The 24928-nt window shown below is 32.3% G+C and overlaps 1 protein-coding gene across 1 annotated transcript in view; it reads left to right on the forward strand.

Moving 5' to 3' along the window:
- LOC145293357 (uncharacterized) overlaps positions 1-23760 on the forward strand; it is a 585333-nt gene extending 561573 nt beyond the window's left edge. Inside the window, exon 2 of the mRNA XM_080139996.1 lies at positions 23242-23760. Coding sequence (XP_079996122.1) covers positions 23242-23393 — 152 coding nt within the window. The 3' untranslated portion in view covers positions 23394-23760. The remainder of the gene's footprint in view (positions 1-23241) is intronic.
- The last annotated feature ends 1168 nt before the right edge of the window (positions 23761-24928 follow it).

The raw sequence follows: 24928 nt of genomic DNA on the forward strand, positions 1-24928 counted from the left end.
TTGCCTCATAAGCAGAAAGGCCCGGCATATAAAATCAACAGTAGTTTTTTATATGACAGGAGCGCGTTCAGAATGAACGTTTCTGTTTAGAGCACAACAAGAAGCATGGTACTTGACTTTTACATTTTAAACTTTAATTCAAACCATTATAAATAAAATAATTTTATAAAATCAACAGTAGATTCTCTATAGTGCAAGGTAGACTACAATGTATTGTGGATTAGATCACTGAGGGGGGCATGTGATGCTTCTTCTCGATGCACCACGACGCAGACGCGTCCTCAACTAGAGCAGACAATCAATCGATTCTGATTTTAAAATGGGTGATTTCACCTATTGCAATGAGAATAAAAATATGGAAGTATGAAATAGACGTTGATTCTCATTCGATCCCCGGTAACATCGGGTCTCCCTGCTAGTGCTTAATAAAGCGTAAATACTCTTCCGTGCAACTTTTTACCACAATTTAATCATCAGATGGTGTTTAAATAAATAGGAATATTTATAAGAAAGGATAGTTCATTATTACATTAATGGCAGGAGAGTATAAGATGTTAACCGTAATCTCCTTTTCTAATCATCATCTTGGAGGCAGTTAGTAGAGTTAAAGTCTATACGCAGTTTTTATTTTTCATTACAACATTTCTTTTCACAAATAAGACAAGTGAAAATGATGTTCACAACTATTTCCATAATGAGATTTCCTATCTACCCGAACCACATAATATACGTGCTAAAATATTCCTCTCTCTTTTTTTGCTTTGTTTTGTTTTTTATATTGAGTTATATATATTATTCCTTAATTGGAACTCATTTTTGAGATGAGCATTATATATATTAATTTATTTTATTTCGGACTATTATTCTCATATTTATTAGTTGTTGTTTTTCATCTTTATTGGTTGTTGTTTTTCACGATGTTTCGGCCAACTATTCCTCTGGCCTTCGTCAGGTGGTAACCGCGACGGATAGGAACTTCAAATCTCCTAACTGCATTCTCAGCAATCACTGCTCACCAAGTTGCCGTCTCACCACGTTTTGGGTCAGGTAAACATCTGGCACGCTTTGGGTAAGATTGAAACCGCTATCTTCAGACAACTACGGATGGCAGTGATTGCTGAGAATGCAGTTAGGAGATTACGGGTTCCAAATGACCATTGTCTGAAGATAGCGGTTTCAATCCTACCCAAAGCGTGCCAGAGGTTTACTTGGCCAAAAACGTGATGAGACGACAACAACTACGGATGGCAGTGATTGATGAATGCTGGTTTAACTTGTTTATATAAATATTAAAAATATTTATATTTTATTTTAAGATTATTCTCGTACTAAACTTATTATAATTCTTTCTTATCTATCTATCTATCTATCTATCTATCTTTCTGTATGTATGTATATATATATATATATATATATATATATGCGTGTGTAGTAATAGTAGTAGTAGTAGTAGTAGAAGAAGAAGAAGAAGAAGAAGAAGAAGAAGAAGAAGAAGAAGAAGAAGAAGATCCACCATGAATGAAGTATTCTTAGCTTAGGTTTCCACCGTACTCCACCGTACTCCACCGTACTGTATACCGATACTCCATGACTGACTGAGATAGCTTCCGTACATTCATATCTGATCTAGGAGAAGACCCATGTTTTGACAAGCTTCTGGGTTTGACCTTTACTCCTGATCTGAAATGGAACACGTACATCAAGTTTGTTGCCAAGGTCGCTGGAAAGATGGTGGGATCCTTTTTACCGCTCCAGAAGATATCTCACTACTGATGCAATTTTCTATCTATATAAAAGTCAAGTACGTCCAAGGATGGAATACTGCTGCCATATCTGGGTTGGAGCTGCTAAAAACAGCCTATCCTGCCTTGACAGAGTACAAAATAGACTTCGTGGCTTAGTGGGGGATGCCATTTTCTCTTCCCTGCAACCTTTCTCCCACAGAAGAGACGTTGCGAGTCTATCTTTGTTTTATCGTTATTTTCATGGCAGGTGCTAGAACAATGCATACTCGGATTTGTTAGAATAATTCAAGAAAATAAACTTACATTTGGTCCAAGGAAGATAACTAGATAATTCTGAGTCAACAGATTGATCTTGTTAATGTGTGCATAAACTAGTAAAACATTTAGGATATATCTCTGAATATCCTAAATGTTTAAGTCATTGAATACTGGATGATGTCACAAACAGTCAAACACTAAGCTTACTTGAACTTATAAAGTTACCTAGTTTGATTTTAAAAGTAAGACCCAAACCGCATTTTAACTGAAAAATCAAAATTTGCTTCTGAGTAGCCATTTTTTATTTTTTTATTGTCGCTCCATGTTATTAGCAATATAATAACGTACCTTGCTAAAAAAAAATTAATTTTTTTCTTGGTCCGGTTCAGGTGATTCAGCAGCTGATCTGAGACATTTTTAAATAATTATCTTAAAGTAAAAATCAGCGAGGCATGAAACTTATTTTAAAATCAAGAATGGACTGAAAGCTACCTACGTTACGTTTGAAACATGCAAACAAAAAATTAAAAATTAAAGTGACTTAACTGCATCTGAGAAAACACCGAGTAAATACAGCTGGTTTTTAATAAGAAAAAAAAATTAATAAACTTCGCATTGAATAAAAATAAATAAGTCAACGTTAGTAAATCAACGAAAACATTTCCAGCGCGAATAACATTAGAGAATGTTGTTTACGGAGTAATAGATTTGAAATGTACATTTCTACAGGAAAAGCATAGAATTCAAGAGTTAAACAAGAATTATGTGGAAGTAAATAAACTTACTATTTTGCTTTACGATTTAAAAGCATGAGTTTTATTTTAGACTCGTGCAACGATGAAAGAAATAATTGCGTATAAATAATCTGGGAATAAAAAACTAATATTTCGGAGACTATTGTGTTATATATATGGGGGTGTCGGTGTGTATGGGGAACTGTATATATATATATATATATATATATATATATATATATATATATATATATATATATATATATATATATATATATATATATACTAGAAAAAGTACCCGTCGTTGACTGGGTTCAAAAACAGCCTACAGAAAATGGACTCTGATTTATGAAAGTATGATAGGTTATATAGGAAAAGGGAGGGTTGTAAATTTGGGTTGAATTCGGGGGTATCAAAACCAAAGCAAAATATGATGAAAGTAAAAATAAAATAGATAAACCCCATAATTTATTATACCATACATGTTCACACTGAAACACTTATCACAATATTTTATGGATCTATATTAAAAAACCTTGTTAAACTTTGTGACATATTTCCATTCTATAGAGGTCATGTGCGAACGAACACCCCATAATTTTATTATACCACATTTATTCAAACTGAAACATAATTATCAACGTATACTTACGCAGATAGATATGGAGGCCAGGCGCGAACGCAGATCTATCAATTTTATTATACCATCCTTATTTATTTAAAACATACTTATCAAAGTATTCTTATGTCTTATATCAAAAACTCTTGTAAACGTTTTTTATTTAAATTTGTAATTTTTTATTTCCATACTTTGCGAATCAGGCGCGAACGTAGACCCCACAATTTTAATGAACCACCGTTCTGCCAGATCAAACATACCCATTCCTGTGTCTCGATACATCTTCTATCATTATATGTAATCAGTTTTTTAAAATAGTCAACCATATATGAGCCTATTCGTGACCACACACATACACACACACACATTTAGCTTTATATATATATATATATATATATATATATATATATATATATATATATATATATGCTCGTATTACATATGAGCGTGTATGCGCTTGTGTACATATGTGCATGTCTCCGGGAAGTGAATTACAAACACATGTCAATTACAGGTCGCTGAAACTCGTCGTTTTGTCTATAGAATTCCTAGGGTTTAATTGGATTTTCTTTATAGAAGCATGATATATATATATATATATATATATATATATATATATATATATATATATATGTGTGTGTGTGTGTGTGTGTGTGTGTGTGTGTGTGTGTGTGTGTGTGTGTGTGTTACTGGGGGAAGAAAATAACCAAAATAAGTTCATTACAGATCGCTGCAAGTCATTGTTGTGTTTATTTCATTTCGAAGTAATGTATGTAGAGTCTCCACAAACCTCTGGTATTTAACAATGTCGACTCATGAGAGGTGTAGTTGAGATTGCACAACTCTTGCCACAATAATTTCACGCGCAGGCACCTTTACAGTGGGTATTCATAGTCTGTCAAGATTGAAGGAAGCCACCATATATATATATATATATATATATATATATATATATATATATATATATATATATATACTAGACTACCCGTGGCCCGTTGGGTCAGTATGTTATATTAGCTATGGAATTCATGTATGAACGTGACACTTGTGACGTAAAGAAAATAGGTTGTTTTTTTTTTTGACATAACAGAAACATTTCTATGAAAGTATATTAAAATGAAAAATCACGGACGGATCACTCAAACATGAAAAAAAAAAATCCTCCTTATTCGTGTAAAGTTACCTATGTTTTCGAATAATCGCTTAAAAATCGAAAATTAAACATGATTTTCCTACGAATCGAACGCCGAAGAAAGTCATTTAGCAGCAAAAACGCACATCAACCTACCGGTGAGAAATATAAGAATGAAAAACCCATATTGGAATCTTTCAACCAAGTTATAGAAACTTAAAATCTAAAAAAAATAATTAATAAAACCTGAAGCAAAAAAATAAAACCTAAATAAATAAAATAAAATAAAACTAATATTCAAACAGATTAGTAAATGTGTCAACAAATTCACCGTTCTCACAGAACTATTTTGTATCTATAAATGTAAACAAAAAATTAAAAAAAGAAGGAAGGAAGGAAGAAAAAGGGACAGATAGAGAGTAGTAGTAGTAGTAGTAGTCTTGGCTTTACTACAATTGTTATTATGTTTGTCAACAGTTAAAGTTGTAAGAAAATAGCAACAGTATAGTTGTAATAAAGAATAGTTGCAAAATACACCCACTCTTCCTATGTTAAATAATAATTTGGAAATAATAACGTTAATATTTCAGTGTCTGTAGACTAAAAATTGACAGAGTTATCGCGTACGGAAATGTACACAGACACACACACACACACACACACACACACACACACACAGACACGTTCACTTTTATAGAAATATAGATAAAAGTGAAAGTGTCTGTCTGTCTGTCTGTCTATCTGTCAGTGTGTCTGTGTGTGTACATTTCCCTACGCAATAACTTTCTCAATTTTAAGTCTACAGACTCAACATTTGATATACAGGGTACTGAGATTTGGGAAAATTTATGTAATCGGTTTTCGGCCAGAAATTTGGCTGTTAAGGGGTCAGAGTTCAACGATTTGACCTTTGAGAACTCTACCAAACTCCTCCGACAATTTTGGATCTAAACACTTGAAATTTTAGATATAGGTTCCTTGGACATGGATCTAACTTAATAACTTAATTTGAACCCAAAACAATAAATTTTAAGAGGTCATAATAGGGGTCAAATTTAAAAGAATTTACCACTTTTTTTTTTTTTTTTTTTGCTCAACATACATCTCCAAATACTCGGGCAACGCCGGGCACCCATACTAGTATATCTATAAAAGTGAATGTGTCTGTGTATCTGTATGTGTGTGTGTAGATTTCTCTACGCAATAACTCTCTCAATTTTAAGTCTACAGATTCGAAATTTTATATACAGGGTACTGAGATTTGGGGAAATCTTTGTAATCCGTTTTCGGCCAGAAATTTGGCTGTTAAGGGGTCAAAGTTAAACGATTTGACCTTTGAGAACTGTACCAAACTCCTCGGACAATTTTGGCTCTAAACACTTGAACTTTTAGATATAGGTTTCTTGGATATGGATCTAACTTAATAACTTGATTTAAACCCAAAACAATAAATGTTAAGGGGTCATAATAGGGGTCAAAGTTAAAAATAAAATTGACTTCTGCGGTCTCTATCAAATTACTCATACAATTTCTGGTCTAAACATTTTAAATTTTACATACACAGTATTCAGTGATAGGGCAAGCTTTTAAATCGGTTTGGGTCGAAAATTTTTAGCTACCTATATACAAATGTATATATGTATGTATATCTGCCTAAAACTTTTGACCGAGGCGACAGATTTTACCAAGATCAGTATCGTCTTAAAGTCCGACCTTTCAGGCGACAAATATCGAAAAATTTGCTAAAAACATTAATATCTTCACCTTCAACTTGGAACTTTTCTACACGGGGGGGTCGCTTTTTTCGCCGATATTTTTTTAAGTTATCCTCTCCTTTCGATTGTCTAGTCTTAATTTTAAAAAGATGTCACTTCCGGTTTGGCGGTGGTCGTAACAGCATAGATGTCAGGTTTTTCCCCCGTTCTTTTCTTCCTTCGCGGTACGGGTTCGAGCCTGCCTTCCTACTACCACTTTTTTTTTTTTTTTTTTTTTGCTTTTTATTTTATTTTATTTATTTTTTTTTTTTTTGCTCAACAGACACATCCAAATACCCGGGCAACGCCGGGCTGAAATGCTAGCAACTATATATATATATATATATATATATATATATATATATATATATATATATATTATACATATATATATATATATATATATATATATATATATATATATATATATATATATATATATATATATATATTGTGCATGACCATAAACAGATAAATATTATTTTAAAATCTTCTAATGGAAATGATTTTGGAGATCTGTTGTATAAGTTTTTTATAAGAAAAAATAATAATTCAAATTAAACCTAAAAGTGAAACAAACAAAGACAGACTTACCGATTGGATTTCTTTCGATGCAGGTGAGTAATTATATCTTCTTCATATTTCAATTTCCGATTAAATATCAGAACGAGGCTGATTAGGTCAAACGCGGAAAAGCTTAATATTCGAGAAACTCATCCGACAATTCACTGATAAGCTTTCGATTGATGATAGATAAACTTTCATAATGTTATAATCACGCCTTATGGAACATTCTGGCAAGCTGATCAGCTTGCTAATATTGAGAGTCAATTCCGAGTTACTATCGACTATAAACTTTCGGGAAGCAAACTTGATGTTGAATGTTGCAACACTGATCAGTAACTATCAACGCGTCTTTTTTTCTAAAATGTTGGTTCATACCTTACGTTTTTGCAATTAAATCTGCTAAACCTGTAACATTTGTTATAATATATGTGTTAAATATAAACATTTTTACGTAAAGTTAAATTAACTTAAATTTTCTAGATTAAGTAAGAAATTAAATAAAGTTGGCACATTCAGAAAGACGTATCGTGACATGAAGTCTGCAGTGACACGTAGTGAATAAGTTGCTAAAAATAGGGAAGAAAAACGGAATCGCTGCTGTCATCATTAGTGGTGGTTAAAAAGGAAAATCTACGAGTTGTATATGTGTAGTATATTGGAACATTCAGATAAGAGAATCGTTCCATGTTAAATAATTGTGTGCTGTTATTATTAATGACTTTTACAACCGCCGCTAATAAAAGGATAGTTACGGCTATTAAAGCAAACACAACAAAACATATACACGTCAGCAACAAAAAGAAAAAAAGAAACAGACCAATATCACGGTGACGGCTACGACAATTTATTACTATTGCTACGTGTCAACAACACGACTTCTTACAAAAGTTCTATCAACGAGATAATGATCGGAATTCTGTTGGAATAAAAAGAATTTCCCGGGCATAGCGGTAAAAATTAACACTGAAAAATCAGTTGTCGTTTTTCGGTTTTGCAAATGAGAGCTAAACAGAAATATTATAGAGAAACTACACCAACATAATAAATCAAATTTGAAAATACATAAACATATTCAAAATATTCTCTTTCATAAGTTTTTAAAATATATATGACGACCCGTGATCCGTTGCTATAATATTAATCAGTGTATACGTTACATTGTTAGAAATTAAACTTGTCATCTATGGAACACAATACAACGGAACGTCTTCCTTGCTGTATACAACATAGTCGCCGTTGTCAAAAGTCAACAAATTACTCGTCTAGCACTCCTCTAAAATAATAAAATTTTCTCCTTTTGACGCATTGTTTCCAATGCTCTTATTCAACTTAACATTCCATTAACCATTATTTTCAACCAGCTTTTATGTGTACATAGAAAGAAAGGATATAATTGTTAGATCACTATCACAGACGTTAAAAATATTTTTACATAAATGTCTAAATTTCAACAGTATTTCTCGCGGTAAACAGTGGCCGAATGGATTGGGTCCTTGCTAATGAAGTCAGACATGGCTTCTGTTGTCGGGTTCGGATCTAGCGATCGGTGTTAATCATGACACCCTGCACTGGTCATTCCTGAAAGGATGAAACACTAGTGTCTGTAGGTATTTAATAATTATTATAGCAAATATTATATATATATATATATATATATATATATATATATATATATATATATGTTCTCTCTGTCTCTCTGTCTCTCTGTCAGTTCTGTCCGGCTTTGCTCGGGCTCTATGTACTGTTCATCAGTTTATATATATGCATATATATATATATATATATATATATAATTTGACTCATGGCCAGGTAACCTACATCTAAAATTTCAAGTGTTTGAACCCAAAATTGGCGGAGATGTTTAATAGAGTCTGCAAAAGGAAACTCTTTCAACTTTGATCTCTTGCCAGCCAAATTTTCGCCAAAAAATTTATTAAAAAGCTTGTTGCATGTCTGAATACCCTTTATTTAAAATTTCAAATGTTTTGACTCATAATTGACTGAATAGTTTGCTAGAGACTACAAAGGTCAAATCTTTGGAACTTTAGTAGAGTTTTCAAAGGTCAAATCGTTGAACTTTTACCCCCTGACAGCCAAATTTCTGGCCGAAAACCGATGAAAAAGATTTTTCTAAATCTCAATACCCCTTATATCAAATCTCGAGTCTGTAGACTGAAAATTGACGGAGTAGTTTTGTAGGGAAATGCACACACACACGCACACGATTTAACTGATATTTTCATATATATATATATATATATATATATATATATATATATATATATATATATATATATATATATATAAAGCTGAACGTGTGTGTGTGTGTGTGTGTGTGTGTGGTCATGGATAGGCTCCTATATGATTGGCTATTTTAACAAAGTGATTACATATAATGATAAAAGATGTATCGAGGATCAGGAATGGGTATGTTTGATCTGGCAGAACGTTGGTTCATGAAAATTGTGGGGTCTGCGTTCGCGCCTGGCCCCCAAAGTATGGAAATATAAAATTTTAAAAAAAACAAGGATTTTTTATATAGATGTACATAAGAATACTTTGATAAGTATGTTTTAAATAAATAGGGATGGTATAATAAAATTGTGGGGTCTGCGTTTTCGCCTGTACGCCATGGAAATATGGCACAAACTTAAACAAAGACTCTTCATATCTCTTTGCGTAAGTATACATTGATAATTATGTTTCAGTTTGAAGAAATATGATATAATAAGATTATTGGGATTCATTCGCGCCTGACCTCCATAGAATGTAAATATGTCACAAAGTTTAACAAGTTATTTTAAAAGGGGTGAGGGTCCACAATAACACCTTAACTTTAATCTTAATTCACGTTAGCTTTTATTTATTTTTTTTATTTGAATCATATGTTGTCGAATAAATTCACCTCATAAATTCACGTTCTTATTAAAGTGAAATCCCCCCCCAAAAAAGTCGGAACTTTAGACAATTCTCGACAAATTTTGCATAACTCTGTTTTTTTCTTCTCTCCTTGCACGTGGCACTCTTTCGAAAATAGATAAATAATAAAAAATAAGAACTTTACTTGTTATCATGTCAAAAGAAGGCAAAATCCTGCTCACGTGATTACGTGTCTTTTTAAATACATTTTTTTTACACAGTGATCACCATTTATCAAGGCCCGGAAGCCACTCAGGGATAAGGGTTATTGCAAGTACATTACGTTAGTGTGGAGATTTGATGAAGTGTTTACTTAAGGGGGCGTTCATTAGGAATTTGTTAACGTTGGACTTTACATAACCTTTTTATTTTTATTTATATATTTGTTTAAGATTTTTGTCAGTGTAATATAAGGAATTCAGTTGATTACAAACCTTTCTGCGTGTTCTTTACATTACAATATTACAACCTTAAATCCGACGGCGCAATACTACACCGTTCAATACTGTAAAGCAGAAACGAAGCTGTTCTGATTGAAAATGGCGCCATTTTCTTCTTATTCATATTTATATTGATTCTTTGCTTAAAAAACTAAAGTAATTACGTGTTAACTTTTTTAATATCCCATTTTGCTATTTCGGATTATTTTACTAAAGTAAGTAAAGCCTCATTATTTTTCAAAACTGTTTTTGTTTCTTTGTTTTTCGATATTTCGTCGATATTATTTAGTAAGAGTGTTTAGCAGAAAAGCCAACAAACGACTACTCGAAAAAATAAATATACAAGAAATAAATGTTACCATAGTCAATAAAAGTTCAGTTCATGTTTTTTTGTTGTTGTTTTGAAATCGTTTTTAATGCTCTTTACTTGAAATAATTTCAGCGAACCGAAATTAAAACGAAATTTTAGGCGATAGCTACTTAAATGAATTTTTATATAAACTACACATGCCATAATCGAATATTCCTCAAGCACAAAATAACGGGAAAACATTAAAATATGTTTATAAATATTCCTTATGTTGACGGAACTCTCTTAAATTGTTAACACAGAATGTTCAGGTGCCCCTCCTTCAAATTGAAAACGGGGCTCTCCATTTCAAAGTTGCTGCCATTTTGATTTTTTTAAACCGATTCGTGAATGAAAAAAAAATTTTTTACAAACTCCTTAAAAATACAAACCAATGAACTTTTCTACCATAAAAATAACCTTTATTGACTATGGTAACATTAATTTCTTGTATATTTATATTATTATATATATAACATTTTCTCTTTGTAAGGAAACATCATTTTGTTGGTCACTCTTGGCTACGAAGGGAAACAAAGTTGATATAAAAATATATTTTCTCGAAAATTATCTTTATTTTCATCATATTTTGCTTAGGGTAAAATTTTTGAGCATCAAAACTTATCGCTTTACAACCCCCTCCTTTTCATAACCTATCATACTTTCATCAATCACAGTCCATTTACTGTAGGCTGTTTTTTAACCCAGTCAACGACGGGTACTTCTGCTAGTATATATATATATGTATATATATATATATATATATATATATACATACATACATATATGTGTGTGTGTGTCTGTGTGTGTGTCTGTGTGTGTGTGTACGTAGATGGAAATTCCGAGTTAAATTATGTAGAATTATAAGAAAATGTATTGTTTGACAAAGGAGTACAGATAATTATGAAAGAATTTTCCTTAATCCATAAATTTTCAATAAATAGCTCATCTCAGTGAAAGCAATGTTATTAGCAAAATAATTGTGAGTAATTATAAATTCATCTTATTAGCACATAAATTGAAAATTAAAATTTAATGATGATGGTGTAAATTAAAATTGATATTGGAGAAAAACGAATACACACACACAAACACACAAACACACACACACACACATATATATATATATATATATATATATATATATATATATATATATTAATGAAAAGAAAGGGATGTAGTGTTTACCTTATGTACGCAGCAATTGCAAAATTTCAACTAATGCAAATAACAGTATTTATATAATTTAATCCCAAACGAATTTTAAAAGAGCGTGTTATAAGAGATAAAATCACTTTTTTTAGTTAAGCCGATGATGAAGGATCTCATACTGGTTTAGTCTCTTTTTACTATTAGGTCCCATTTGAATGGGGACAGACTTCTTTTTGGACTACTGCACTGCCCGAAAAAACAATTTTCATTATTTCAGCTGTTTTGAAGACTTTTCAATCAGATTATATTGCATCGTCACGCTGGACTTATTTTGGAATCCATTCTCTCTAAAGAACTATTTTGCATTCCGGATTAACTTGACATGATTTTCATGCAAGCTGAAATATGCGCGGTTTGTTTTTATATATATCTTTTACATATCCAACATTTTTTCATTTTTTATTTGGCAATTTATAACTACAATAAATTGCGGTTTCACTTAACACCTTAACTAGCAAATTCTAGCATTGCTACAAATATAATTTGCTGATGTCTTTATGTCCTCTGATGAGAAGAATAGCAAGAATAGCATTCTTTGAAACTCCGCAGAATAAGGACTTTTTAAATTGTTTTTTGGAGTATTCAGTCGAACAATAAATTTTGATTGTAAAGTTTAACTTACAGTTTCAATTTTCTTTCTCTTATATATATATAATATCATGATTATATATATATATATATATATATATATATATATATATAATGATTCTTTGTTGGGTACAGAATTTAAATATCGCAATCATGAAGAGAATACTTTTATAATTCATGATTAAAAGTAAATTCACTTTTAAATAAAGAAAAAGGGACGAAGAAGAGAAAAATAAAAGGGTAGTCAGTTGACCGGTTTCGCCCTCACTTTCTCAAAACTGTATCGAGGTATTTTAAAAAGGGGAAATCGAAAATATGTGCATTTAAAATAAAGCTATGTTGCCTTCCGTTATGTGTGGAAAAGGGAGAGGGGGTAAAGTGATTAAAAGAAAGCAACGTTATTAGAGACTAATCACGTTCGAACCTAAGAGCCGTTTCCTCTGTTTATAGAGACAAATCCTCCTCAGCCGAACGTGCATAGTTTCCAAGGTCTTTAAATTCAAAATTTTTAATTATATTATTATTATTATTATTATTATTATTATTATTATTATTATTATTATTATTATTGCATAAATGTTATCATAGAGAACGCAACACGCACATTTGAATCAAAAAGAATATGCTCTTGTCCTAGCCCTAGTGATGACGTACAACGAATATAAAATTCCCTATCGTATTATTATAAAGCTTGGACCCACGGTCATTTATTTCACTAAGTTTTTGTTTACTTGTATTTTTTTTCTGTATCTATCCTTCCGTCTTACATTTTGTTAACTTTTAAGAAAAAGAAAGCTAACATAGTTTACTCCTCTTAGTACGTTTGTATCAAAATTGCAACAAGTGTAGCACCTCTAATAATAATACTACATGCAAAATTGGTTATTAGCAATGTGAAAATTTTTGTGTAAAATCACTAACGTTATACGCACTATGAGCCACGTCATCGTTTTGTGTATATCGTGCATACTTTTTACGGAATCCGCTGGTTGCTTTAATTGAATCACAGAAGTAGCGTTTTTTTGTTTTTTTGTTTTTTTTTGTTTTGTTTTTTTGGAGGGGAGGTTGCTGTGGTTTATGTTAATTTTATTTATTAGAGACTTCCGTACAGTTTTTTTTAAATAGGCGCTAAAATTAAAACTAACTTGACCCCCCCTACAAATAAATATCTTTTAACAATTAAAATAATTTCAAGTTGTAGTTGAATTGGCTTGTATATATATATATATATATATATATATATATATATATATATATATATATATATATATATATATATATATATGTTATAATAGTACTTTTTTTATTTGATATGAAAATATATTTTTTAAATTGGAAAATCTTACTCAAAAATCTATGTTTAAAACTTCTTATCGTGGAATATTGTAATTTTATTCTATTTAATTTTTATTTTTAAACTTTGTTTTTATTGTAATTTAGCTAATTATAATATATACTATTGAGAAAAAAACGTTTGCGCCGTTGAGCTGATGTGCTTAGCGAATTTCTCACTTACTGCCCCCAACCACGCTAAACGTAGATATATTGGACACTTATTCACTGTTTGAATTTTAGTTTCAGAAAACTCAGTTATGTTTCTTTGCATAACTGACCTAATCACATCCAGAGTGTAACCATTTTTGGATTGGGTATCAGTAATTATTTTAAATTCCTCATTCAATTTTGATTATAAAAAAAAATCATAAGGACACAATGTGTTAAGGTCCAAATTAAATTGATCTTACGTTTTGGGGGCAAAATGAATCCCAGCGTGTATATAGTCCCGTAAATGTAGATTTGCGGTGTATTAATGTAAGGTAACTAGATGGTGTTTTTGTTACTAATACATTAAGGAAAGCTATGGACGAGTTATACTCTCCTTCATAAATATACTGTAACGCGGGATGCATTTTATTGAGTAGGGAAAAATTATTTGCCTCTGTTTGGTTATTGAAGAGACAAAATATATCGTCCACATATCGCAAATAGACTAAGGGTTTTATGGGTCCAGAGAGTAGATGCTCTTTTATGGGTCCAGAGAGTAATTGCTCTTCATGGAAACGCATGAAAATTTTCGCCGTTATCGACACCAGGGTTGAGCCCATAGACACACCTTCTATTTGGTGATACATTACATCGTTGAAACTGAATTACACAGGTGTAGTGGAAAATTTCATCAGCTCAATAAATATGCTTTCAGAAATAGGAGGGGGCGATATCTGGCTACGATATAAAACATTTGTACAGATATCTATAATCTATAAAATCGGTACACGCACACTTTTCCTTTCCATTTACGTCATGTATGCATTTTATGGGATTTCTGGCAGTTTCAGTTTTCTTGGGTTCGTGCGATGTTCTTTCGATGTTTGTATTTTATTTTAACTTACCTACGGTTGGTTAGCGTTCCTTATTTATGTGGGTTCGTTTCCGCATTTCGAAGATTTTTCTAGGGATTTTAATCACACAGGCCATCGTCTTTCAGAACAACATGTAGTGTTCCCTGGAGTCTGAGTGACAACAAGTCTCCCCAAATTTCTACTTCTTTCCATTTTTTCAGTAACCTTTTCAAATGAATTTGCGTTATCGCAACAGTCGTTTACCATTGATTTCTTGCTGGTAATGACTATTGGTCTTTACTGGAATTTAGGTAGCATAAAGCTTCCCCTACGTCCCAGTTCTGTTTTTTGTTTTGTTTTGTTTTTTGGGTTTTTTTTTCGTATTCATCCAGCAGTAGAGGTCTGTTTGATGCTTCATCTCTTCTGTCTTTTCATCATCCTTGACCCTTCACGTGATTTAGCGTGAAACCTGTTGATTCCGATATTTTTAAGATGATAGCTTACACTTATACGTTTTACGTTTTCTTGAATCGATGTGGTATTTCTTTTATGTTTTTATTTTACTTCTGTTGCATATGTCCGGTTAGCGTTTGAATTCATGTGTATTAGTACCTGCATTCAAGAGTTCTCCTTAATATTTCAACCGTTTTCACTATTATTACCCGTTGTATCTTCTCAGTAATTCCTCTGATTCCAATCTCTCCCATCCTTTTTTCAAAGTTTTTCGGGATTGTTTCTGGTGCTCCTATTAATATTGTTACTTTCTTGACTTTCTTTATTTTCTAGATGCCTTTCAGCTGTCTGGCTAGTTCCATGCATTTACTCCATTTCTCCTTGATATTTGCCTTGTGGTCTGCTGGAATAGCGAAATCTACGCTCTGGCAGGAATTTTCCTTCTTATTAACTATTATGACAGATGTGTTTTTCTGTTTGTACGCCTATGTCCCATAGCTTCCTTTTTCAAGTACTCTTGTCGGTTTGTGGTTGCATCATTTGTCTGGGTGTTTAAGGTGCAGTTATTTGCATAATTTCCAGTCCACTACTTTCTCCACTTGATCATGTCTATTCTTGCATTATTTGGAAGTTAGTTTTCTATATTATATATTATGTAGTTTGTTGTTTTATTTGTCTATAGAGGCTACATTTGCTGTTTTCTTGTGTTTTGTCGATTTTTGCTTGGGTGTAATTGATTCTAATCGTGTTATTTGTGCGGATGTTATTAGGGATTCAGTCTTTGTTTAGGTGACCTTTTCGTAGCCATGTCCAAATGTTAACGTTAGTTGTATCTTTTGTCATCCTTATGAATCGTCAATATATCTGTTTCTCCTCCCATGTTTTTTCTCGTCTTATCTCTTGCTTCTCTGTTCTTCCTTTTATTCATTTTTACAGCGTATTTTGCTGCGGGAATAATCCTTTTGCGTTGTGCGTTATGTATTTTTCTAATTGTTGTGTGTGTTATTAATAATCTTCTATTTAAACCAGCCCTCTTCCTCCATCTTTTCTTTTCATGTAGTGTCCATCAATACCACCCTTTGGGTGTAGTGCGTTGTGCATGGTCATAATCTTCCTGGTCTTCTGGTCGAGATGCCTTAGTTCTTCTTTGGTTCAACCTATAAATATCTTGCTAGTGATTCTGTCCATTTGCTTATATCTTTTATTAGGTTTCTACTATATAGTTTAGCTTCTAGAAGTTGTCTTTTTCTTCTTAGGTATTCCTTTCAAATTTTCTTGTTTCATTTATGTTGCTTTGATGGTATCTGTTCCCAAAACTCCCAAATATCTGTAGGTGTCATGTTCACCTAGGGCCTCCATCTCAGGTTGGTTTGGTAGTTCCATAAGTGCCGTAGTCCGTAGTTTTCCTCTTCTTATAACTAGCAGTGTGCACTTTTACATACAGAATTGCATTCTGATATCGTGGCTGAAGATTCTGGTTGTGTTTATTAGCGTCTCTAGTTCCATTTTTCTCCTTGCAAAATGTTTCAGGTCGTCTATATATATATATATAAGTTGGTTTATTCTTTCATTTGTATTAGTGAAATTATATCAGCTTTCCTACTTTCTTGGTATATTGTTAAGCTGCGTCGTAGCTGTTATGAACAGTAGTAGTCATGGGAATCTCTTTAAAAGATATTTCTTTGGATTTTTATCTCAATTATGTATTGTCCATCAGCTGTCAGTTCAAGTCTCCATGTTTTCATTGCATTTTCAATCAAATTGATAATCTTGCCTGGTATTTTGTACATTTTCAAGCATTCTATTATCCGGGTTTGAGAAAGCCTGTTCCACGCTTTCTTATAGTCGATCTATGACATGGCAATATTCTTCCTACTTTTAACTCCTTCAGGATCTTTTGGTATATGTATAGTAAGTCATGTGTTCCTCTTTCCCCCTTTTTGACATTCTTTCTGTTCCTCGGGAAGTAGTCTTCGATTATTAAGAGAGTGGTAAATTTATTCTCTCAGCTTTGTACATTCTTAGTTATCTCTTGAACTTTCGTTAGGACTGATTCATTTGAGTTACTTCTTGGGTGGGAAAGGATCCTTGTGCTCGCTATTAGCGATATTAGTATATTTGTATCGACTCGCGCATTCAATCTGGTCGAACAGAGAGCGTGTTGGTAAACATACTCGTATTATTATTTTTTTTTTTTAACTTACTAGGCGTTCTTACACGAGACATTACCAGAGATCATTCTCTATCACAAACAAGTGGTGTTTCTTGATATATAAGTGACAATAAATTTCAACATATTTCCAGATCTATCTCATTCTTTCGATTATTGTGTAACAATATTTTAATGCTCGCAATATCCATTTTTCTTCTTCCTTTCTCTGTCCTTCTTTGTCTCCCTCTTTCTTTCTCTCTCTCTCTCTCTCTCTCTCTCTCTCTCTCGCTCTCGCTCTTTATTTCCCATTCTCTCTCTTTCTCTTTTTCTCACTCCCTCTCTGGAATTTTAGTGACACTAAACCTCTTCATAATTCCAATACTCTTCATGTTTTTCCAGTGGAGGCGTGGATAGTTTTTTTTTTTTTCTTAGGGTTTTCCATCCACTTTGTGTTGCACGTTGGTGCAGGCGCCATTAGTCGTAGGAGCAGAATATTATACGATTTTTTTTGCATATAAATAATCCAGATAACCCTAATAATATGTCAAACTGGAAAGCGCACATCCTAGTGTCTGAAAAACCTGAGAATATGTACACACGAAACATACATGCGAGAATGGATGACCAAAGTAAGAACCACATTAATGCAAGACTAACGATCCCAAGTAACTACAGACCAATAATCTGCCTACCAATCATGTAAAAAAATCCTAACAGCATAAATGAGAAAACAAATCTAACACTTCATCAATAACCATGGTTACTTTCCTGATGACGAGGAAGTATGCCAAACAGCGACACGAGGAACACCTGGCCTGTTATGCATATTTTAAAAGATTCTGAAGAAAATGGAAAAACATAAAAGCGAACATAGACATTTATTGTCATATGCAGGACAAAACATCTTTGATTTGATGTAGCGAATAATATTGTTTAATGATTTATACCTGCGCCATGTTTATCAGATAAGCGACAGTTTTAGAGACACGTTAAAGGTGACAAATCTCATTTTGTGTTGAGACTGCAATGCGTGTTGTGCTATTTTTGATATTTTATTCTTATTGCTTGCTATTTCTTGCTGTTTATTGTCTCCGGTATGAACCGGAAATGACTTATTATTTTTTTCTAACTGTTCATTAGCCCATTATTCTATTATTCTGCCATTTTTATTCTGCTATTCAGTTAATCTGTTATTCTGTTATTACCTTTTCTCATAATTGATTTTTTTTTTTTTTTGTAATTTGGTTCGATTGTGTTTTTCTTTTACGGCATGTCAATTATTTTCGGATAATATAATGTTGAATCCAGTCATTTAAGTAAAAAAAATATTTTTCATGTTTCAAGTTCATTATATATTCAAATATTTATTCATGGTGTTTGGTTTGATTGTTTTATACAGGAAAATTGGGGGTGTTTTTTTCTTTTACTTTGCAGAACATTAGTGAGTTTTGCGAAGGGAAAGAAAAACAATGACATCAATGTTTGATGTATTTTAGGTCAGGAAGCCGGTATCTTCAGACAACCTGATCTGGTAACACTATACATTTTTTTCTTAATTTATATGACCACAAGACGTGTCCATACTCGTTGAGTCAAAACTATTACGTCTACTGTCGATTTTTATATAATGACTTGAATTAAAATTTAAAATGCAAGAGTTAAGTACAATAGTTCAATTGTACTCTTAACAGAAACATCTATTTCGAACGCGTCCCTGTCTGATCAAAGAACCTACTGTTTATTTTATACGCCGGTCCCTTCTATTTGTGCCGTGATATAACTTATATCAAAGTATTCTATTTATTCTAAATTTATTTCATGTGAAATTCATAAACGCTGAGCTATTTTTAAGACATCTTTTATAGCAAGTTGTAATTTGATTGCATTATAAAGGGCTGCGAATCTCTTTACTAGCAATGAAATGTAATTAAACTAATTATAAGAAGACAGTAATAGTATATTATAACAAAAGTGAATATCACCAAAAACAGTCTCGCTATTTAGCCTGTAAAAGTGTAGTTTGAAAAGAAAAGGGAGAGAGCGAGAGGGGGGAGGTTCGAGAGAGAGAGAGAGAGAGAAAGCAGGAAGAGGATTATTTTGATATTGTCTTTTTCATTTTTTATTTGATTTAATTTGATTTGCAAGATCATTTTTTCTGATCTAAACAATCTAACCAGAGCGCAGTAGTAGGTTCAACGGGTCAGATTTTTCCAATATGTTTATACAGAAAACGCATAAAAACGAATATGTAGACAAATATATTGTAAAAGTCAAACAAAAATATGTTAGAAGACGTGTGTCCAGTTTGTTGCTAAGGTCGATGGAAAAATGGTTGAATCATTCTACCGCTCCAGAAATACCTGCTTCCAGATTTAATTCCCTACCAATACAGAAGCCACGTACCTTATAAGATGGGGTATTGTTACCACATCTGAGTTACTATTGAGAATACATTCTCCTACTTTGATAGAAGTTTTATCACCGCATAAATAGAATGTACTGGCGTACAAAGTTAACAATAGGTTCTTTGATAATACAGGGATGCGTTCGAAATGAATGTTTCTGTTAAACGTACAATTAAACCATGATACTTGACTTTTGCGTTTTTAACTTTAAGTGGAGTCATTATTTACAGATAATTTTATAAAATCAACATTGCAAGGTACGTTTCAATTGATTATGTAAAAATAATTTCATAAAATAAAAAGTAGGTTCTTTGATAAGACAGGGGCGCGTTCGAAATGAATGTTTCTGTTAAGAGTACAATTGAACCATGATACTTGACTTTTGCATTTTAAATTTTACTTCTAGTCATTATATAAAAATCGACAGTAGGTTCTCTAAAGTGCAATTTAGACTACAATATAATGTGAAATAAGTCATTGCGGGGAAACATGTAAAGTTACCTCCCAGTGCGTCGCGATGAGTTACTGATTAGTGCAAACAATTGACGAATGGGCGATTTCACCGAAAATAAAAAAAAAATAAAAAATGGAAATGTGGAACATCTGTTGATCTTCATTCAATCCCAAGCAACATTAGGTCTCCCTGCTGGTATATATATATATATATATATATATATATATATATATATATATATATATATATATATATATAATGAATAGAGAATCTAACATTAAGCATGAGAAAAAGCCGGATACAGCCCCCTAAAGATTCTTGGGTGCAAAAATAAGCCATCGTCTTTTCCGGTTATTAACGTTGAAAGACGCCATTTTAGATTAAAAATTTAAAAAGAAAACTACAATTGTGCTTTAGAACATTTGAAGTAATGTTCCGTTTTTCTTATTAAAATACTTTGTAAAAATAAAATGAAATTACAATGATTTGACATTGAATATGATAAAATCTTCCTTTTTTCTTGTTTTTTTTCTGTCTTATTAAATTGTATGCTTCATGAAAATAAAATAAAAAGCGTCCCTCTCTCTCTCTCTCTCTCTCTCTCTCTCTCTCTCTCTCTCTCTATCTATCTATCTATCTATCTATCTATTTATCTATCTATCGTTATTTTTATAGAAAGTGTCCGACTAACTCCTAATTCTTGGTTCTCTCTTGTAAAACATTCAAGGCAAAAATTAACTTTGCTACCACACCGGAAAATTACTTCTCGATGATATAGGGTGGCCCAGTTAAAAGTAGCCCAGAAAATGTAGCAGAGAGGATGAACATTCTTTTATTATTTAAATTACTTGTAGCATTGTTTAAATTGCGTGTTATAAAACATACATTCTGAACGTGCTCCCCGTTGACATCTATGCATTTCAAAGCACGTTTAACAACGTTTGCAGATACTGTCTGTAGATCTTGTCTGGTCATTCTCCTTATAGTGTTGGTAATGTTTTCCTTTAGTTGGTCTAGATTGTGAGTATTATATTTGCATAAACTTTTCGTTTTAAAGTCCCCCAAAGATAAAAATAACATGATGACAAGTCCGGGGAACGTGGTGGCCATAACCCTTTGCTTATTGTTCTCTCTTCTGTAAACATGTAATGAACTCATGTCAGACGCATGGCATGTAGCGCCATCTTGTTGGAAAAAGAATTGCATTTTGTCTTGTGGTGTCAATTGGTCGTTAAGAGAGATCGGGTTATTTTTAAGTGGACCACCCTGTATTTAATTTTCTTACTCACACGCTCCTATTCCGAATTCATGGCCGTGGGTCACCATCACTAGGCTATCTTTTATGAACGAAACGGTCATATAAAATCTTTTTCGATGAAAGATTTATGATTAAAAATTAATTTATTAAAATTTGTATTGATAATTATAAAAAATATAAATATCTAAAACTATAAAATAAACTAAAATATCATGTAAAAATAATTTTTATAGATTGCATGAAACCAAATAATTTGAATAATAAAAAATATTTTAAATTTGATTATTCTTACTGTGCAATCATTCATATGGGTTTGAAATTGTCTAAATTAAACATAAAACCTTGTTTCTGGCTGTTTGTCCCCAAAAGTTCAATAATCCAATGATGACGACGCGTGGCCACGTATTCAGAATAGGAGCTTTGAGCAAGAAAATTCAATATTGCTGACTATTCTTGTTCGTTTCAAATGCCTTGCCTTCAATAAAATTTCCATAGGAAAAGCATCGATGTAACGGATTCCCAACTATGAAACACATTATCGTGGGACTGCTTCCCTCTTAATTACAAGTGGGTCCCCATCTCCCGGTTATGTCATTAACCCTTATCCTTGAGTGTCTCTTTGCCTTGATAAGTGATGATCAAATAGTAAAAACAATGTTTGTATAAAATTGTTGATTTTATGAAGGAATTCATGGACGGCATTTGAGGGAGGGGTCATCCTGTAGATCTACAGAATACCTAGTATAAATACTTTTAAAACTGCCTTTTAAAGTTTTCATTTATTTGAATAAAATAAAATACGCATCAAGTGCGCTTGAAAGCGAAGTCACAATGTAATATTAGGAAAATAAACAAATATTTTAATTGTTTGAAATTTATCAGAAATATATTTCGGAGGTATACCCCATCTTCAGTGTATTGTTTTTTTTTCTTTTTTTTCTTTTTCTTCTTCCTTGCTATGCTGTAAATTTGGAGCAAGAATTTTGTTTGTATAGAGCCGCGCGTTGTATTTGGCGGTTGCATTTTGAAATGTTTGAACTATGCGTAGGTAACACGAGAATAACGTCAAGAATAAGAATTAAATAGAAACGTTGTTTTAATCTGAATAAAATAAAATACTCATCAAGTGCGCTTGAAACCAAATCACAACGCAATACAAATATATTTCGGAGGTATACTCCATCTTCAGTGTGCTGTTTTGTTTCTCTTTTTTTTTCTTCTTCTTCCTTGCCATGTTGTAAATTTGGAGCAAGAAGTCTGTCAGATTTAGAAAGCCGTTTTGTTTTGTTTTTTGTTTGTTTTTCTTTTGTGTTGTTTTGTTACTCTTTTTCTCCTCAAACAAGGCATATTATCACTTAGAACGTAAGGGGATACTGTTTGAGATCGTGTCTAACAAGGGATTATGAGGGTGAACAGCGAGTTGTCTGTTCATATTATATTTACATGTCTGCATGTCAGTACAGTCAGAGGAGCAGGACACAGGGAGGGAATTCCAAAGCCCAGCAGTCGGAAAAAAGAAACTATTAGAGTAGAAGGCTTTCCATCATCTAAAATGCTTCAACAGTGAAGGGATGGGATTTTGCTACTTAGCGAGAGTCGAGTGTATGTACGTCGAATGGATACAAGTGTTGAGTTCATCAGAGCACATTTCAATTTAAGATATTTGTAAAACAGGCACAGAGATGCAAGATTGCGGCGATGGGGTAGAGATTGGAACTTGACTGATAGTGCGGATCTAGTTGTGCAGCAAGATGTTTGTTCGCATTGAATTTAATGTAATGTTTTATTGTGTTTCGTTGCTGAATGTGGATAACAAAACCAAGCGATTAACGCTTTGTCTTTCTTTTTTTATTATTCTTTCAGTGCAATCTGATTCGGCGTTCGCTAAAAAGAGCTACGAGCAAGCACGTCGCCTGGGCCGAGCCGTCAAGTATGTCTCCCTTCTCGGTATGGGCACCACCGTCGGGGTCATCATCATCCTCACTGTGGAGCTTGGCAGTCCGCAGATCAACTGATGTCAAGATTGCCATCGACAGATTCAGCTTTAAGTTAGAAGAGTAGGCACTCAAACGTACGCACACACATACATACATACATATATACATACACACACATACATACATACACACACATACACACCCACATACACACATACATACACACATACCTACCCACAAACATGCATGCATACGTGTACCCCCCCCACACACACATACATATTAATACATATAAATACACATACACACACATACAGACGCGTACACACACGCATATACACTCAAACATACACACATATAAATACGCTTACACGTATAAATACATATCCATAAACTACAGGTGGACAATACAAGTGAAAGTCATTTGTTTCTTTTGCACGAAAAATTAATGAATACCTCGGACGGAAATAAAATCCACTGAAATAATCTGATAATTATCCGATCTTAATAAAAAAAAATTTTAGTACATCATCTCTCTGCTAAGCTTCTGCCCGCGTCCGTGAAAAGCGAAAGATTTTCAAAATGGCTTCCAAACTTGCGCAATGCTAAGCAGGTTCTATTTTTATGATTATTGTTTTGCTAGTGTTTTAAAAGTTTGCAATTTTTGCCTTTATCTTTTGTAATATACGAAATACGTCTTATTATACTCATAGTCCAAACTCAGCCTTTAGAAATAGATGATACCCTGAAACTACGAATACAAAATTGAATGTTAAAGGCAGCTAGTGCTTAAAACTATCATTTCTTTTATTTTGGGCGTAAATTTTTAAGTTTTGAGTATTGTTTTCTACCAAGAGCTGCCTTAAATAATTTTCATTCGTACGTTTACGGCGTTAAGGTGATCACTGAGCTTCGACTATATGTATGCTTAAACATTTATCCGCATTGGAATAAAGTGGAGTAAAATAATTAAGGTGACCTAAAAATTCTATACATTTTTAATAAAATAAATATTTTATATAAACATCTATTTATTTTTAAACATTTCGTAAATTATTATACGCCTGGTAAATTACTCATCCGCATTTGAAGGATAAATACGTCTTATTATACCCATAGTCGAAATTAAAGGGCCACTGTTACAAAAAGATAATAGGTTGAAGGTACGAATGAAAAATTATAGAAAATTATACTCAAAATAGGAAATTGAATTTTTTTTAAATGTCTTGAAAGCTTTAAATGCTATCTGCCTTTGGTTTTTAAGTGACATCAAGATTTATAAATTTGAATTTTTATTAAATATTTTATTAAAAACGTATAAGATTTCTTTTTAATTAAATAATATTTCATTAAAATGTATAAATTTGGATTTTTAACGGAATAATATTTCATTGACAACGTATAAGATTGCATTTTAAATGAAGCAATATTTCATTTAAGAAAACGTTAAAAAAATGTATTCTAATGAAATATTATTTCGTTAAAAATGCATGTTTGGATTTTGAATGAAATATTTCATTAAAGTGTATGAAATTGTATTGTTAGTGAAATAGTATTTAATTAAAATGTATGTTTGATTTTTTTTAATGAAATAATATTTCATTAAAAATCCA

This window comes from Euprymna scolopes, chromosome 14 (genome assembly GCF_053919585.1).
Source record: "Euprymna scolopes isolate OS-2025 chromosome 14, ASM5391958v1, whole genome shotgun sequence".
In the NCBI taxonomy this organism is placed as follows: Eukaryota; Metazoa; Mollusca; class Cephalopoda; order Sepiida; family Sepiolidae; genus Euprymna; species Euprymna scolopes.